Source organism: Medicago sativa, chromosome 7 (assembly GCF_051527215.1).
Source record: "Medicago sativa cultivar Bolivia chromosome 7, Bolivia_mono, whole genome shotgun sequence".
NCBI lineage: Eukaryota > Viridiplantae > Streptophyta > Magnoliopsida > Fabales > Fabaceae > Medicago > Medicago sativa.
The window spans coordinates 90,378,236-90,396,505 of NC_140755.1; the positions used below are offsets into that span (position 1 = coordinate 90,378,236).

An 18,270-nucleotide genomic window follows, 5' to 3' on the forward strand; every position below is an offset into this window, starting at 1 on the left:
TCAACTTAGACCTAATTGAATTGTTCTAATAAACAGGGTTAGTCTAGGAATAGATAATCGTTTGTTAGTGATAATAGGTTAACGTTCAGTAAAACCTTCAAGAATTATTAGACCACCTAAGGAATTAGGGGCTGTAGTTTAAGAAGAGGGTCCTAACTCAAGGGATTGATTAGGGCTAATTTGTTAATCATCGTAAACTAGAAGAGGGTTCATAACAAATAGGTGCAGTAGACCAATTAGGGGAACTTAGAGGATTCGACGGATCTGATCTCATCTTTCTCTCCTATTTTCTTAATCAAATATTTTCTGTTTCTTGATTTAATTAAAATCAAACCAAATCTACCGCCTAGTGGCAAAACAAAATAAATTTTATACATCCTAATTATATAATGAAATTGAATTATTGAAGTTAAAAACAGTCCTCGTGGGAACGATATTTTTACTACTTCGATAGTATTTGGTGCACTTGCCAGAGATCTATCAAGTTTTTGGCGCCGTTGCCGGGGACTGTTGAATTATTTCAACAAGGCAATTACGTTATAGTTTAGGGTTTTTGCAATTTAATTTTCTGTTTTTAGTTTTTATTTTTCTGTTTTCATATTCACTTGATTACTTTGCGTTGTGCAGTGCTACTAAGGTATTTTGCTGTTTATGCGAGGTAAACAGAGCTCTGACGACTTAGAGTACGATCCAGAGATTGAAAGAACTGCTAGAGCACTTCGGAAAGCTGTCCGATCGCAAAGGTTAGCTCAATCCGTTCCACCGGGTGTTCGAGAACAAGTACCGGAGCAACTCTCAAGTGAATCTGAAACAATCTCTTCTCCTAAATCTGCAACTATGGAAGGAGAAGGAGTTGTACCACCAAGACCTAAGCTTGGAGACTACGGGTTGGCCACTCATCGCGGTCAACTGACCCACACTTTTCAACCAGCTAACCCCGTAGCGTTCGACATCAAGACAACTGTCCTCAATGGTTTGAGGGACAAGCAATTCGATGGGACTGAAGCTATGAGTCCTCATGAACACTTGAGCCGTTTTGCTGAAACCTGTGAGTTTTGTGTGCAACCAGCCACCGTGACTGAAGCACAAAAGAAGCTAAGGCTATTTCCTTTCACCTTGACGGGAAGAGCAAAAGATTGGTTGCTAACAATTCCAAACGGGACTGTCCAAACATGGGAAGAGTTAGAGCTGAAGTTCTTGGAGAAATACTTCCCTATGTCTAAGTATTGGGACAAGAAGATGGAGATCTCTAACTTCAAGCAAGGAGAAGGTGAATCATTGTATGATGCTTGGGAGCGATTCAATTTGCTTCTCAAGAGATGCCCTAATCATGAGTTCACCGAGAAGCAATACCTCCAAATCTTCACTGAGGGGGTAACACCAAACACTCGAATGTTCTTAGATGCTTCCGCGGGAGGTAGTCTCAAAAGTAAAACTGATCATGAAGTTCAAGCTCTAATTGAAAACATGGCTGGCAATGAGTATCGTGATCAAGCTAAAAAGAAAGAAAGAGGAGTGTTTGGGGTGAGTGAACAAACTGCTATCCTTGCTAACCAAGCAGCTATGAACAAACAAATCGAAGCTCTAACTAAGGAGTTTCAAGGCTTCACTTTGGCTCATAAGCAACAACAAGTGGCTGCAATCAAATGTGACTTATGTGGTGAAGAACATCCCAACGGTGAATGTGTTCCGGAAGGATCAAGTGAAGAAGCTAACTTCATGGGAGGATATCAAAGGCAGAATCAATACTACAATTCAGGCATTAATAAGCATCCAAATCTAAGCTACTCAAACAACAATGCTTTGAACTCTCAGATGCTAACTCCTCCTCAACAACAACAAAGGAAGCCATCAGCTCTTGAGGAAACTATGATGAACTTCATGAAGATGACTCAAGGCAACTTTGAAGAGATGAAGAAGAGTCAAGAAGCTGAAAGAAAGAACAATGAAGCTTCTAGGAAGATGCTTGAAACTCAACTGGGGCAATTAGCTAAGCAGTTGGCTGAACAAAACAAAGGCGGATTCTCAGGTAACACTAAAGATAACCCTAAGAATGAGTCTTGCAATGCTATTGAACTGAGGAGCAAAAAGGTTTTGACACCTTTAGTTCCAAAAGCTCCAAAGAAGGTTGATGAAGTAGTTGAGGCGGAGGAGAATGATGTAGTTGAAAAGAATGATGAGGGTGTAGTTGAAAAAGAAAATGATCATGGAGTAGTTGAAAACGAAAGGAAGAAAAAAATAGAGGGAGAAAAAAGTGAGAGATTAATTGATGAAGATTCAATCTTGAGGAAGTCGAAGAGTCAAATTTTGAAAGATGGAGACAAACCACAGGTTATTCCATCATATGTGAAGCTTCCATACCCTCACCTTTCGAAGAAGAAAGAAAAGGATGAAGGCCAATTCAAGAAGTTCATGCAACTTTTCTCACAACTTCAGGTGAATATTCCTTTCGGTGAAGCCCTTGATCAAATGCCGTTGTATGCTAAGTTCATGAAAGACTTGTTGACTAAACGAAGGAAGCCTAAGGATGATGAGAACATAGCACTTTCTGAGAATTGTAGTGCTATTCTTCAAAAGAAGTTGCCACCTAAGCTGAAGGATCCTGGTGCTTTTACTATCCCTTGTTCAATTGGACCGGTAGACATTGGAAGAGCTTTATGTGATTTGGGAGCAAGTATAAATCTGATGCCACTTTCAATGATGAAGAAGCTTAAATGTGGGGAACCAAAACCAACAAGAATGACCATCACTTTAGCTGATCGGTCAATCTCTTACCCTTTCGGTATATTTGAAGATGTGCTAGTCAAGGTTAATGACTTGGTGTTCCCAGCAGATTTTGTGGTCCTAGATATGGCTGAAGATGAAGACATGCCACTCATTCTAGGGAGACCTTTCCTTGCAACTGGTCGTGCTTTAATTGATGTTGAGCATGGAGAGCTAATGTTGAGATTCCATAAGGAGCAGGTAGTCTTCAATATCTTTGAGGCAATGAAACACCAAGATGAGAATCCCAAGTGTTACCGGATTGATGTTGTGGAAGAAACTGTCGAAGATAAAACACTTGAATCTCAATCTATTCAATCTACGGAGGTGGAAAGTGTGGAATCTATAGATAGACAAGAAGTGATTGAAGATCTTGGAAAGATAGAGGGTGTTAAGCAACTGGAAGTAAGCAAAGAACAGATGCACCAACAATCATCAGGAGACATCCGTGACAACAAGTATGGGGGATTGACAACTGGTAAAAATGAAATAAAGACTACTACCACTGGTCCAGGTGGTAAATTGGCTTATAGAAGGATTCCCTATGGGATGCGTAATGGGCCGGCTGCTTTTCGATGGTGTATGCATTCAACTCTCTCTGATACTTTGGAAAGAATTAGGAGGTACTGTGACGAAGGGTTGGCAAGAAACAAGCCTGTTGATGAAGCTGTAGACCTAAAGAAGTCTGGTGCACAAGGAACTTTCAAGGGTAAGGAACAAAAGCTGAAACGGTACCGTAAAGGAGGACTCCCAAACAATGAAGAGGGAGCCACATCATATGATCCTTAGAAATAGTCATCAGTCAAGCTAGTGACGATAAAGAAGCGCTGAGTGGGAGGCAACCCACTATTTATTTTTCAGGTATGATTTTATTGCTTTCAAAAATAAAAACACAAAAATATTTTTCTTTTCTTTTAATACAAGGCAGGGAAGTTTTAAAATTTTGTTCAAAGATACCTCTTGCCAAGAAAATCATGCAAGGTACTGATGTCTTGCATGATTCTCTCCTCAAAAGTTTTTCAAAAATCCAAGGGACTCAGGCATTTTTCAAGAAAACAAAATTTTTGGCCTGAGAAAGCAAGGAATTACCCCCTGTTTCACCAAAATCGCGGCACGCCTATATACATGGCGCGGCGCGATTTTGACTGTTTTGTGAAAAAAAAATAGCCGTTGGAACTATCCGTTACTAGCCGTTACAAAATCTGCCCGTTATTGACCGTTGCAACGCAAAATCGCGCCGCGCCTTGCATTTTGGCGTGCCGCGATTTTGCCCAAACAGGCCTATAAATTCTTCGCTGTTCATCATCACTTTCATTCCATTCTTCTTACCTTTCTCTACCAAAACTTCCCTAAACTTCCATTCACGAATTCTCTTCATCTTCATCTCAATTTTCACTTCCTAACCATCATCAAACCACAAATTCATCATCCATTCATCAACCTAAACCTCCACAATTCACCAATTTTCCAAAACTCCACAAATTTTCTATTCACCATCTTCCTTTCACTCACAAATGGCCTCAAACCAAAGAAACACCCGCTCCAAGAAAGCCACCAACCCCAAGCCATCCTCAAGCAAATCCAAACGTCCTCGTGCCGCATCCGAACCACCAGAAAACGCCATCCATTTCATCAATGACCTAGCCCAAGAGTTCCATCAATCTATGAAAAGTTTCGAAGTCATAGGGGAGAGGAAGTTTGATTTCACAAAACTAGTGAAATATCCTTTCTTTGAGTCTGAATTAAGAAGGAGGGGGTGGACGAGATTGAATGAAATGATCGACGAGGCAAACAACAAAACGGTGATCGTCGAATTCTTTGCAAATGCAAGGGTGTCCGATACACCCTTTCAATCTTTTGTTCGAGGGAAGTATATTGATTTCAGCCCGGATGCTCTCAACGCATGGCTGAATGTTCAAGCACCGGAGGAGTGTTGGGTAGAAAAACTGAGGAGGGAAAGATTTGCCATCACGGAGGATACATTTGATGAGATCATCACAACAATGTGTAGGCCTGGGTCGACTTGGAAAAAGTCCCGGATGCTTACTTATGCGGAGATGCTGCCGGTACCCAAGGCGTGGGTATCATATGTGGTCCAGACTCTTGAGAGTGCATCTTGCACTTCTGAAATTCCTCTCAAGAGGGTGCTTGCTGCCTATGCCATCATCAAGGGGCACCCTATAGATATTGGCCGCCTCTTGGCCAATAGTCTTCATGATCTAGCAACCGGGAACACCACACAGTTGGGACATGGAAGCTTAATTAATTGGTTGTGTGAGCAACAGTTGGTGCCGGCTTATGATAGTGATCTCAACACAAGCAATATGAAGCCGATCACCGACTCGGTCATGGATGGGTTTGTCAAGAAATATGAAGGCTACATCAAGGAGAGAGAGAGGGAAGCAGCAAGGCAACAACAAATGGAGCAAGGAGGGAGTAGTAGCCAAGGGGGTTATGCTCCTCTTCATCCAAAGCTTGAGGAATTCATGCATGTGCAAGCTAATTGGATGAATGAGACTTCGGACCAGCTGTGGGTGAACCGTCCTAGGTTCTCAGCTGCGTTTGCTGCGGAGGCTCAATTGCATATGGGTCCAATTAGTGGGTCTTATGAGAGGTTTGGAGGCTCCCGTGAGCGCATGGAGCAATATTTTACACATCAAGAAGAATATGGGCTGCGCATGAGGAGGGAAATCACTGATGATTTCAACAACACCGAGCAAGATCAAGGGGATGGCATCTTCGAAGGATTGAGGACACCGGGGGCTGGACACTCGGATGATGATCAAGACATGGGCTGATCTACTGATGGATTAGCATTTTCTGCTTTGTATTTTATTTTTCAGTCATTTATCTTTTGATGTATTTTCTCTTTTATTTTCTTTTTAATGTCGAAGTCCATTGAACTTATTTCCCTATTGTAATTGCTCCTGCACTTGTTTATTATTAATGAATTTGTTTTGTTTCATGTGACCTATTCCAGTTTAGTAACAGTTGTTTGATGAAACGGTATTCCAAAAGTTCTAAAGGAGGGGTGACTTGATTCAAAGGCGAAGTGTACGGCGTTGCTAGGTAGTCACATACTCCTAGAAATCTCAGCCATAAGGTTCATTGCCAAATCTTGTTTTTCAATTTACTTATATTTAGATTAGTTTTCCATGCAACTACATTTCTAGAACTTGCATTGTTTCTCTATTATTGATTGGTCTTTGTCAATTACACACTGAGGCAAAAGTGCTTGGTCCTGTGAGCCTTTTTGAAGCCTACCCTGTTTTAATTTGCTGAATTTATCCTTTCTTAACCAATTGTGAGCCGGTAGGATTAGAACTTTTTGTTCGGTGACAAACTACATTACAAGCCTAGAGACTTTTTAGGACTTATCCCTTAATGAATTTCTGAGTTAAGGCATTGTAGAATGTTGCTAAAGATTAAGTTTGGGGTTGCTATTGGAATTTGCAACCAACTAAGTTTGGGGTGGGGGTACTAGAGAATAAGAGAACAAAAATGAAAGAAATATGAGATTGTCATGCAAAATATACACAAAAATGGTGTATCAAAAAAAAAAGAAATTGAATGATGAAAAAGGGACAAAACATTTAAAATCCGAGTAACTTCAAACTCGATTGTCCCTAAATGTTAAAAATATTCTCTAGTACCTTTGCATTGATTGTTATTCCACAAGGTGAATGATTGAAGGATTGAATTTTGTGCTATAACTTCCGTAGGAATGCCTAACTCAAATTTTGTGTAGCCTACTTATCCAAATATATCCCACCTTTCACCTAAGCCCCGTTATAACCCTAAAGACCTCAAAAGTGTGTAATGATATTGACTTTGATTGATATTTAGAAACTTTTCAAGCGTATGGTAATATGTAGACCTGCATGTCGACTGGTAGAACCCTGTTTCAATTTGATGCGAGGAGTTGTGAATTGGTGGATGCGAACAAGTCAAACTAGCTCATCTTTAGCTAGAAGGAGAATGAACTTTTGGGTACTATCGTTTTGTCAGGTAACTGTTATTTTACTGTCGTTTGTCACTGTTGCAAGCAAATTCCTTGAGGACAAGGAATGGTTTAAGTTTGGGGTTGTGATGACATTCTGTCATTACGTAATATTAGGGACTTATTGTGACATTTTGATAGAGTTCTCATGCAATTTATACTGTTCTGGAGTGCAAAAAGCTTAAAATTTGAAGTCTGTTCGAAGGAAATCGCGCCACGCCAATTTCAAGCCGTGCTGCGATTTTTGAAGCAAAAATACACACTTCCTGTAAAGGGGAAATCGCGGCACGCCAATTAACAAGGCGCGGCGCGATTTTGATGGGTCAGGCCCATGACTTCTATAAATACTGCACTCAAGCTGAAGAACAAGGGTTACGATTTTGGAGAGCAAAGTGCGATTTTGAGACATCGGAGACGGCTAGAAGGGCGATTTCTTCATCCTTTTACCAATTCATGTATGTTTTAATTATTTCATTGATTATGCTATTTGTAAACTCGATTATGAGTAGCTAAATCTCTTAGAGATTAGATCCGAGATGAATCTTTGTAACCCTAATTGACACATGTTGCTGTGAAACTCTATTTTGTTTATGAATTCAATTCTAGTTTATTCAATTCAATTGTTCTTAATGCTTTTTATATCTTGATCACATATAACTTGTTTTCGTGAGAATGAATGACCACTGACCATGGCTTTCAACTTAGACCTAATTGAATTGTTCTAATAAACAGGGTTAGTCTAGGAATAGATAATCGTTTGTTAGTGATAATAGGTTAACGTTCAGTAAAACCTTCAAGAATTATTAGACCACCTAAGGAATTAGGGGCTGTAGTTTAAGAAGAGGGTCCTAACTCAAGGGATTGATTAGGGCTAATTTGTTAATCATCGTAAACTAGAAGAGGGTTCATAACAAATAGGTGCAGTAGACCAATTAGGGGAACTTAGAGGATTCGACGGATCTGATCTCATCTTTCTCTCCTATTTTCTTAATCAAATATTTTCTGTTTCTTGATTTAATTAAAATCAAACCAAATCTACCGCCTAGTGGCAAAACAAAATAAATTTTATACATCCTAATTATATAATGAAATTGAATTATTGAAGTTAAAAACAGTCCTCGTGGGAACGATATTTTTACTACTTCGATAGTATTTGGTGCACTTGCCAGAGATCTATCACTAAGTTCTGGTATTGCCCCTGTACAACCAGCTATACCAAAGAGGAAGAGGAAGCCAGCTTTGAGGAGGACCAAGGATTTTCCTCATATCACCATGACAGCTCAAGCTGCTTCTGATTTGGAGTTAAAGGAGTTACAAGGGAAGAAGGCAGCAACTGAAAAAGTCTTGGAAATTGCTGCTGAGCTACAAGAGTCTGTAGTTTCAGAAGCCAAGCAACTGATGCTGATGACCAGTGAGTCTGCTAAAGAGGATTCTGATCCTGAACCAGAGAAGGTAATTAATATATCATCAGATTCCGCATCCTCATCATTATCAGATTCTGATGATTCTGATGATGATATACCCTTAGCTCAACTTTTTCAAAAACCAGTAAAAAGCCAGTCAACATCAACCAAAACCAACAAAAAGCTCTCTCAGTCAACTACTTATGAACCAGTTGGTCACATAATTAATGAGAAGTCGGCTGAAATGGCTGAGCAGAGAGAAAGAGTCATTGATACTATCTTTCGCCTTAACCCTCAACCCCTTAACATTCAACCTCTCAACATGATTCCTCCAGAAAATGTTGAGTCTACCTCAGAAAAAGCCTCTGAAACAACTCCAGAAGCAGCTGCTTCTGAAAATGTTGTTTCAGAAAACCCCCATCAACACACACCTGAACCACATAAACCCACAACACCCCCACAATCACCAACAGCTACCATTGACCCCCAACTCAACACTCAAACATCAACTTCACCACAACAACCACCAACTGAAATTGAAACCCAACCAGAGCACATTGAACCCCAACCAACTCCCATGTATATTGACAACTCTCAAGTCAATGTCCAAGACCTAACCTCTACCGCTCACATTGCTTCTGACCAGCCATCAACCTCAACCCCAACTCAACACATCACCATTCCAATTTCTAGCCCTGTTCAAGACCTTGAACTTAGTGATTCTGATCCTGAAATTCTTGAACAACCACCCACAAACACTCTGGAATCTGGATATATTAATGCTGAGCTACTCTCTATTCTCTCTCAAATGCATAATCTGGTGGATCAAAGGATGACAATTGATCTCACCAACGCATATGAAGACTCCTGGGCATCACTTCAGAACCGGGCAACTGAGCTAATTGAAAACATAAAGGCTAAGTGCATCAGAGTCAAGCAAGCTTCAGTCAGAAGGCTTATGGAAAATCTGAATCAGAGTCTCAGAGTTAGAAATCCTACACTGCTCCTGGCAAACCAGCCTTTCTTCTTAGAAATGGACTACTTGACCAGAGAAGCAAGGTTGTGTAAGCTTCTGAAGAAACAGATGGCACAGCAGCAGCAAGAGGCTAGAGAAAGGGAACAGGTTCTTCTCCAAAGGCAACAATTTCTTGAAGAACAGTTGCAGAAGAAAATTGAAGAAATGGAGAAGATGAAGAAACAACAACAAACCAACCCTTAGTTGCACACCTTAGTGTTATCTTTTGTTTGTTGTTTGTTTTAAAATTCTTAGTCCTTGCTTCTGAAACCATCTTGTTTTATTTCTCTATGCTTCTGAATGCTTAATGGTTCTGACTGCTTAGCTACTTCTGATTTATGTATTATGCCTGGATATTCTTGTTCATTTACATTGCTCTGATTGACTTAGTTATTTTCCTATTATACTCTCTTCATGTTTGAGTTTTTCTCAAATCTTTTTGTCTTTTATACTTATTTTTTTTTTTGATAATGACAAAAGGGGGAGTATATGTGACAAGTATTTAAAGGCTCTGAGCCCCATTAAGTGCATTTGAAATTTTTGAAAAACTTCTATCATTTTTTACCTTATTGGTATAAGCTATGAACGAAAGAAGGAGTATCAAAATTCAAGTAAAATTAATTGAACCATTCTTCTTATCTCCTAATTAATTCTTTCAATGATTCATTTTTTTTTTAAAGCTCTGATAATTTTATTGTGCGAAAAATGAATTTAATTAACCTGGATAGAACTTAGGGGGAGCTTACAAACCTCACCTTAAAAGACTATCAGACTCAGGGGGAGTTTGAGCTTACAAACCTCAGATTCTGAGCTTACAAACCTCAGAACCCCAAGGTCAACTTGTTAATTAGATTAACAACAATTGATCAATTTTTAAATACTTTTGTTTGTCATCATCAAAAAGGGGGAGATTGTTGGAACAAAATGTGTTTAACAATGAACCTTAAAGAGTTTTGATGATAACAAGGTATTAAAAATTGTAAATTGGACTAGCTAATATTTGTTCAAGTGTACAGGACCTTAATTAAAAAGTTACATCACCATTGGTTCTGAATGAGCAAATAAAGAGTAAAGGAAACAACATAATTGAAGCTTGGACGCTCCTGAAGGCAACGTGCTCCTAAAGTTAAGTCGCTTCTGAAGTAAGAATAGTGCTCCTGAAGACAAGAGGTCCAGAAGTCATATCATCAGAAGCTGCATCATCAGAAGCTGCAGAAGTCATATCATCAGAAGCTGCATCATCAGAAGCTGCCTCATCAGAAGCTATTTCACCAGAAGCTGAATATCAATTGGATTTGCAAAGATTCAAGAATTGAAGAATTATCACTGCAAAAGCTGTCTATTGAATTCGAAAATGCTACAAAGGATTAGTGGAATTTTGCAACGGTCATTTCAAAGGTGTTTGAAGGCATGTGCTTGCAATTTGGACGAAAGCGTTGACATTTGTACGAATTGTACAACCACGTTCTCCACTACTCTGTTTTGTGTCCACGCTACAAGACAAGAAAACAGCTCCAGAATACGGCTTCGCCTGCATAGATGTTCCTTTGGATAAGGAATGGATTTCAAATTAGTTCTTCATAGGACAACAACCAAATCAGGCAAAAGATCAAAGGTGAAAGATCAAGCTTCAGCAACGACTCTTTGGGTGTTGGCAATTTCACAACGTCTCTTTCACACCTCTATATAAAGGAGTGAAGACCTAGAGATTTAGTAATGCTGAACAACAGACTCTCAATACTTTTACAAGTGCCAAATCTCTGCTGAAATTGTTCTGCATTCACTTAGAATTTCTGTGTCTCAAGTCATATCTTAGAAATTCTTAAGTCCATTGAGTCTGTATCTGATTTGTATTGTGAGCACCTCTGATTGTATATCAAGTGTTCAACCTTAAACAATTTTCTGTGTAATTTTGTTTAGTTAGGAAGTCTCTTGCAGTTGTGCTTGAGCAGGAAGTCTCTTGATTGTGTTCTTGAGCAAAGGAAGTCTCTAGCTTGTGTGCTTGAGCAAAGGAAGTCTCTTGCTTGTGTGCTTGAGCAATTGTAATCAGATATTACTCTTAGTGAAATCTCCTTGGAAGTGCAAGGGGGACTGGACTACTTCCGGATTGTGGAAGGAACCAGTATAACTGCTTTGTGTCGTTTTTCTTCTCTCTCTCTGTTTTATTCCGCTGCATTTAGATTCTGATTATCACTTCAGAAGCTGTCTCACTTAGCTTCTGATCAGTGTGTTCAGTTTTTAGGAGAAACGAAGAATTTTTCAAAACACAATTCAACCCCCCCTTCTTGTGTTTTTCTCACCTTCAGAATCAAGAATATTCTTGATAATCAATTCAAAATCAAGGATTTAGGGATTCTTAAATACTTTTTGGGATTAGAGGTAGCTCGTTCCAAGGAAGGAATCTCTATTTCACAGAGAAAATACTGTCTTGATTTGCTTGATTCATCAGGTCTTTTAGGTGCCAAACCTGCTCCTACACCTTTAGACACTTCAGTCAAATTGCATCAAGACACAAGTAAACCTTTTACAGATGTGTCTTGCTACAGGAGGCTTATTGGAAGACTGTTGTATTTAAACACTACAAGACCTGATATTTCATTGGCCACTCAACAACTGAGTCAGTTTCTCAATGCTCCTACCACTACTCATTATAAAGCTGCGTGTAGAATTCTAAGATACCTCAAAAATGCTCCTGGCCTTGGTCTTCTGTTTCCAAGAAAGTCAAAAGTACAAATATTGGGGTATGTTGATGCAGATTGGGCAGGTTGTGTGGACACTAGAAGGTCAACTACTGGCTTCTGTTTCTTTTTGGGTTCTTCACTCATATCTTGGAAGGCAAAGAAACAGCCAACTATCTCAAGGTCCTCTTCAGAAGCTGAATATAGGGCTCTATCAGTGGCAACTTGTGAGCTTCAATGGATACTGTACTTGTTGAAGGATCTTAACATTAAATGTGTTAAGCAGCCAGTTCTTTATTGTGATAGTCAGAGTGCTATTCACATAGCATCAAATCCAGTCTTTCATGAGAGAACAAAACATCTTGAAATTGACTGTCATCTAGTTAGAGAAAAATTACATAAGGGTGTTCTTAAGCTCCTACCCATTTCAACCAATGAGCAGCTGGCAGATTTCTTAACAAAAGCACTTCCACCTCCAAAGTTTAATTCTTTCATATGCAAGCTGGGAATGATCAACATATATCATGCTCCAGCTTGTGGGAGGCTGTTGAAAGAAGATATGAAAAAGATAGAAATGCATCTGTTAAATGAAGAAGAAGCATAAACAAGCTAGAGTTGAATAAACTGATGTTCAGAAGTTGTACTTCAGAAGCACATGTTCAGAAGCTGTACTTCAGAAGCAGTACTTCAGAAGCACATGATCAGAAGCTGCTGTACTCCAGAAGTTGTTGTTCAATAACTTGCAGCTCAAGTTACCAGCCTTGTTAGCTCAAGTCACTAGCTTATATGGCTAACTTGTAGCCCAAGTTTCTTGTAACTAACTTGCTTAGCTGTCAATTAGTTAGTTATAATCCTGTGCGAGATGGTTCATAGTAGCTTATAGTATAGCTTCATTTTATACACCTATACAAGGTTGTTGTATCAGTGATTCAAAGCTAATGAGAATTATTCTTCATTCTTCATATTTTTCTCTTTTTCTTCTCTGAATTTCATCTTCTCAATATTTTGAATTTAAAAGTCTTTCCTAACTTAAATTGGTATACAACAACTATAAAACTACTACGGAGTATCAGATTTGCTATGCCAGCCGTCATTGATTCGATACAATACATGATTCATGCTCAAACAACATATCTCAATTTCAATCTTTTTATTTTCTTTTGTGATGACATGTAGAAATATGATTGCTAGGTTGAGGATTAAGGAGGGGCCAATATGCGTCACTGATGGATCAATTTATGATAGTCAAACAGATGTAATAATAGTCAAACACTAACTCATTGACCAAAATAAAAAAAATGGAAAGAATAAACAAATAGGTAGCATATACTTATGTCAGAAGTTGATAATATATATAAAATATAATACATTTTATGATTTTAAACTTTTTTCATTTTACCAAAATTATTATTTTAAACTTATTCAGTGATAAAAAACATAATTTTGCGCACACTTGTCAATTGAGTGCCTCTTATGCTCCTTTTTTTTCTAAAAAAAAAAAATTAATGCATTTTGGATTTTTCCTTGTGGGTACCTAGTTTTTTTTAAGCGTGTGCGGACAGCTCAGTTGATGAGTTAAGGTACGTTGAATGAGATTTAAGAAGTTCTGGTTCGATCATCATAAACTAACATTTCCTCCTCCTCTAACCATTTACTAACGGCTAACATTTGTCTAAAAAAAAAAGTATATCGAATTCACATGCTCGTTGTTTTAAATTTCTCTAAAAAAGAAAACAATGCCTCAGGTAATAAATCATAGCAATCATAAATCTAATAACCACCAAATACAGGTTGTGTGGTTTCATTTCAATATTATATTGCTTCCATTATATTTCAGGAATTTTTTGATAAGCAATTTTGAACGTATTCGTTTCATGTTTGACTAGGTTTTGTCGAGAACTATTTTGTTAATATTATAACACTTCCATTGTATTTCTGGAATTTTTTTTACCAGCAATTTTGGATCCAAAAAGTATCCAACTTCTACATGCTTCAGAGTTATAAACAGGCATTTACCAGAAACAGAAGAGTTAGATGAAGACAACAAAAAGGTATTCTCTTGGATTAACCCTCTGGCAACATAAGCTCAAATGTTAACAAGCAATATAGCCACGACTACCCTTCAACGTGCGGAAGAAAGAAACTCCATCTTTCAGGGAAATAATCTGCACAAGATGTGGTGCACACGACTGCCATGCATTCAGCTTAAGTTGTCACACAAATTAGAAATAGTTAGATGTCATGGCATAGGAAATGTACTTGTGCTACACTGCAGTCCATGAAGTCATGAACAAATACAATAGTTACCAAATGTTTCAGACAATTGAAGACTGACCACAAAATTGATGGCAATATGGTTGTTTCAACATTTTGACATATTCATCAGAAAATAAATAATAGGAAATACAAAGAATCTAGAATACATAGGTTTTGAGAATTTCTAACCAAGGAGATTGAGCTAAGCTGCTACATAAATTAATAAAACAAAATTTGATTGCATATTGTTATTCCTTGAGTTTTCTATCATTTCTAGTTTTCTTTCTATATTCTCTATTCTCGAATGGGTATTGCTTCTTTATTAATAGGTTACACATTGCTGCTTTGACAGCTTCAGCTGCTACCAAAAAAGCATTGTCGTCAACAGATGCAGTTCCTTGTAACGTTTCTAGCAGCTTTATGCCCCCGGGTATCTTACCATCTCCCAGAACAACTGGCTCTTGCTCAGCATCAAAACCAGAAATTACTAGGACACGAGACAAAGAGGGGTAATCATATCCAGGTAAACTAGAGACACCTGTAACCATCCACAGTTCCCTTGTAGAGGGGTTGTTTGCCAGGCAGGTAGGGACAAAGTTCTCTCCTGCAATAGAAACAACCTGCAGCATTGGCGTTAGAATAAATTTCTGTCTTTGGATATGCAGTTGGCTATGCTTCACAATGATAGTGCATAAGTAGAAATCTAACTTCAGACATGAAATAAAGATATCTAGAGATAAATGAGACTAACTAAATTGGACATGATGATAAAAGTCAAAGATCATTTCAATCATGTGTTGTCACAGACATTACCTTGGCAACAGAAAGTGTTTGTGCAGAAACATTGCAACTTAACAATACAATTCCTTGCAAGCTACATAGATATCAAATAAACTAGTCAATAAACCATACTAAGTTCTCCTGAAAAGAAATATGACATAACACAATACCAAGAGACTTGCCTCTGAATGGCCACTGCAACAAGCAAACCATCCAGGGTGGTACATAAATCAGTAACAGCATGGTCATGCTCCTCTGCATTACCATTGGATTCTAAAAGCCCTGCCTTTGGAAACAGAAGATGAAGAACGAAAAAAGTGAACACCAAGTGCAACAACAAGAATAGATAAGAAATATCAACCTGCTTGAACTCGCTCGAATTCATTTTCCGTTAACAATTAACTAGTCTAGAAATGATTTCCAAAAAAGTACCAACAATAAAATGAAAAAAGAATTGCAAACTATTTGAGCCTCAAGAAATATATAAAATACCTTAACTGCAACCTCACAAGAATCTAGGAGTGCACCTGAGGTGATATCCCACAATCGTACCTGCAGACGGAAAAATAAGTTACACTCACTTTAAAACAGAACTATGCAGAAAATAAAACGGGATGCCTGAGTCATCAAGAAAGGTTTAAGGAAACACTAACTGTGGAATCACCACTGCCAGATAGAAGAAGACTATGAGGGCTTTCCTGAGCTGGAACGAAGGAAAGGCAGGAAACAAACCTGCAAATAGATATTGGATACATATAAAAAAATTAACTTTTGCTTATCTTTTATGAAAAACATTCGAGGTTCCCTCATTTGTTTAGGAGGAGAATGAATGTAGGGAAACAATCCCACTGAAAATATCTGGAATTGTAAAATTCTAAAAAGATGATCCAGACATAATCATTTGAAACAGCCTCAAAGCAAAAATATAAGTAGAACTGACACTTCAAGTTGAATGTAAATCAGAATATATGTGATATATAATATAACACTTGTACATATCCGATACGACACACATGGGAAACTCCACTCAGGTGGCAGAATCTAAATATTTTTTCTCCTAGCTTCTACACATTGAGGACACGGCTTGGACACGATTCTTACACATAATCAACAATTCCATTTGGCTAAACATGAAAAGAGAGTCATGTATGGTACCAAGATTTTCATTTTTTTAGGGTCTGTTTGTTAGTTTGTTTTTGGATGGCTATGTCTACATTTTGATATATATTTGATATTTAAAAAATATAAAAAGAACAACATTATAATATATGCTCATGTATGATATTGTTCTTTTATTTTTTTTCTTAAAATATCAAATAGATATCAAAATATAGATATAGCCCTCCAATGTCCCCCCCTCCAAATACCAACTCGCAAAGGGTCTGTTTGCAAGTTAGTTCAACTAGGGATGAAAGTGAAAGACTTAGTTCAACTATTCATCATCTTGTTTTAGAATTTTTTTGTAAAGAAACAAAGTGTTCAAATAGTATTATGTCACTTAGTATTTTTTGTTGAGACTCGTTATAGGGAAAATGAAACACTTAGCCTATGTTTGAGTACATGGTAAAAACGCATGTCCGCTCAAATCTACAAATAACTTTCACTGGGACGCGATAATTACTTTCAAAACAATTATCCTAACAGTGGCTTAACTAATTCTTTGAATATAATGATCAATATATAAATCTTGATTCTCAATTAAGATCTTTGATAAATGATGTTCATATTTAATTTTAACCAACTACTACACACCCACATATATTTATTTCCGTGTATGATATTGTTCCTTTAATTTCATCCCAGTCGGATATTGGGTAGGGGAACATGTATTTATCAGGGATTCAGTTTCAGGGACGAAGGAAGGTAAATCCTGTCCCCGATTCGCTCTGTTGCCATGCCAAAATATAATGATGAATATATAAATCTTGATTCTCAATTAAGATCTTCGATAAATGATATTCATATTTAATTTTACTTGACTAAACACACACATAAGATTAATAAAAGCAACTCACTCTGTATGACCAAGACAAAAACTTTGTATCTCGTGAGCTCCATTTAAAGGATTCTTGGGAAAATTAGTAACCTGCAATACCATATAAACACAAACAAAAGACATAATCAAATTACAAACTTCTCATTATCCTGATAGAAATGTTAAGTTAACTTACACGAATTTTAAAATCCCTATCAGCACTCAAAATAAACCGATTATCAGGCGAAAATTCCTGCAAAAATCACAGTTAAAACAAAGAACCACAAATTAACAAATTAAACAAAACAAAAACTTCAAAACTAACTACTAACCAAGCTAGTGATAATGCTACAATAATGAGAAAGAAGCGGTATCGGCTTCTTATCGCGCGAATTTTCATTGAGATCCACAATCCAAACAAGTCCAAATTTATCAGCAAAACAAACATACAATCCATCATTGCTTATAGCAACCGCAGTAACTCTCTTCTCCGACGAAACAGTAGAAATACACTTCCAATTTTCCGGTGACCAGATTTTTAGGGTTTTATCATCACCAGCAGAAACAAACAGTTTTCCTTTTGCACCGAATCGAATTGCTCGAATATTATCTTTATGAAAAGGTTGGTTAACGGATTCATCGAGTAAGGAAGCTGCAGAATTGGAACTGTAGATATGGTGAGAATGGTGAATTGATTGATAGGAATGAATGAAATTGGGAAAGGGAAGCTTACAGGAGGTTGAAGACGCGGAGGTCCGGTCCGACAGCGACGGCGATATGGTGGCCGTCAGGGTGGACGGCGATGAGTGCTGGTGCTACTTCGGTGGTTTCTTTTCTGCTTTCTGATGCTGCAACTTCTTCGTCCATTGTTGCTACAGTTTGAAACTTCGTTTTAGGGTTTGCCGCTTTACTTCGATGCTCCAAATTTCTTCCGGTTCTCTCGTCTCTCGTCGTGTTAAGTGTAACCTTACTAACCACTCTAAAAACGTGTTACCATAGCAAGAAAATGCACAATAATTTTTTTTTTTTTTTAAGGGTTAATATCACTTTTGATCCCTGTAATATTAGCGAATTCCGGTTTTGATCTCTGTTAAAAAAAAAAAAAAAAGTTTAGATTTTGTCCCTGTCTTGTCATTTCAGATTCTTCCACAAACATGTCAGAATCTGTTGAGTTGCCAAGCTGGGTTATTTTCGCATTTTTTGTAATTAAATTAATTTCATATATTCTTTTATTATTACCATTTATTTTAAAAATGAAAACCAAACTACAATCAAAATTAAACGGAATTAAACATTAATAAAGAAATATGGTCTGAATCATCTCTAGCTTCATCCTTTAAAGAGAATGCAGAAGCGTTGCCTTTTTATTGATCTGTCAATTGAGTACAATTTATACATGA

At 37.7% G+C, this 18,270-nt stretch overlaps 1 protein-coding gene and 1 non-coding gene across 3 annotated transcripts; both read right to left on the reverse strand.

The window, feature by feature from the left end:
- Positions 1–1,230: 1,230 nt before the first annotated feature.
- Positions 1,231–1,337, reverse strand: LOC146910084 (small nucleolar RNA R71). Its single transcript, XR_015020941.1, has one exon. It is a non-coding gene; the product is annotated as a small nucleolar RNA R71 (small nucleolar RNA).
- A 12,835-nt stretch (positions 1,338–14,172) lies between these two features.
- TRM82 (Transducin/WD40 repeat-like superfamily protein) lies at positions 14,173–17,867 on the reverse strand. 2 transcript variants are annotated; one of them, XM_085723028.1, is made up of 9 exons: positions 17,604–17,867; positions 17,203–17,536; positions 17,067–17,123; positions 16,911–16,981; positions 15,549–15,627; positions 15,388–15,447; positions 15,078–15,181; positions 14,929–14,989; positions 14,173–14,735 (listed from the first exon to the last, which is right to left on the reverse strand). In XM_085723028.1, the coding sequence occupies exons 1-9, from the start codon at positions 17,735–17,737 to the stop codon at positions 14,364–14,366; spliced, it is 1,272 nt and encodes a 423-aa protein (XP_085579154.1). In that variant the 5' UTR covers positions 17,738–17,867; the 3' UTR covers positions 14,173–14,363. The 2 variants fall into 2 exon arrangements, with proteins under 2 accessions (XP_085579154.1, XP_085579153.1); XM_085723027.1 differs by having other exon boundaries at positions 15,066–15,181.
- Positions 17,868–18,270: the final 403 nt, after the last annotated feature.

Excerpts from the sequence above, each read along its gene's own strand:
- TRM82 (XM_085723027.1), bottom strand. The coding sequence starts at position 17,737 with ATGGACGAAGAAGTTGCAGCATCAGAAAGCAGAAAAGAAACCACCGAA. Across the intron at positions 16,982-17,066 it reads ATAGGGATTTTAAAATTCGT|GTTACTAATTTTCCCAAGAA; the intron begins GTAAGTTAACTT and ends ATGGTATTGCAG. Across the intron at positions 14,990-15,065 it reads ATTCAGAGGCAAGTCTCTTG|CTTGCAAGGAATTGTATTGT; the intron begins GTATTGTGTTAT and ends ATATCTATGTAG.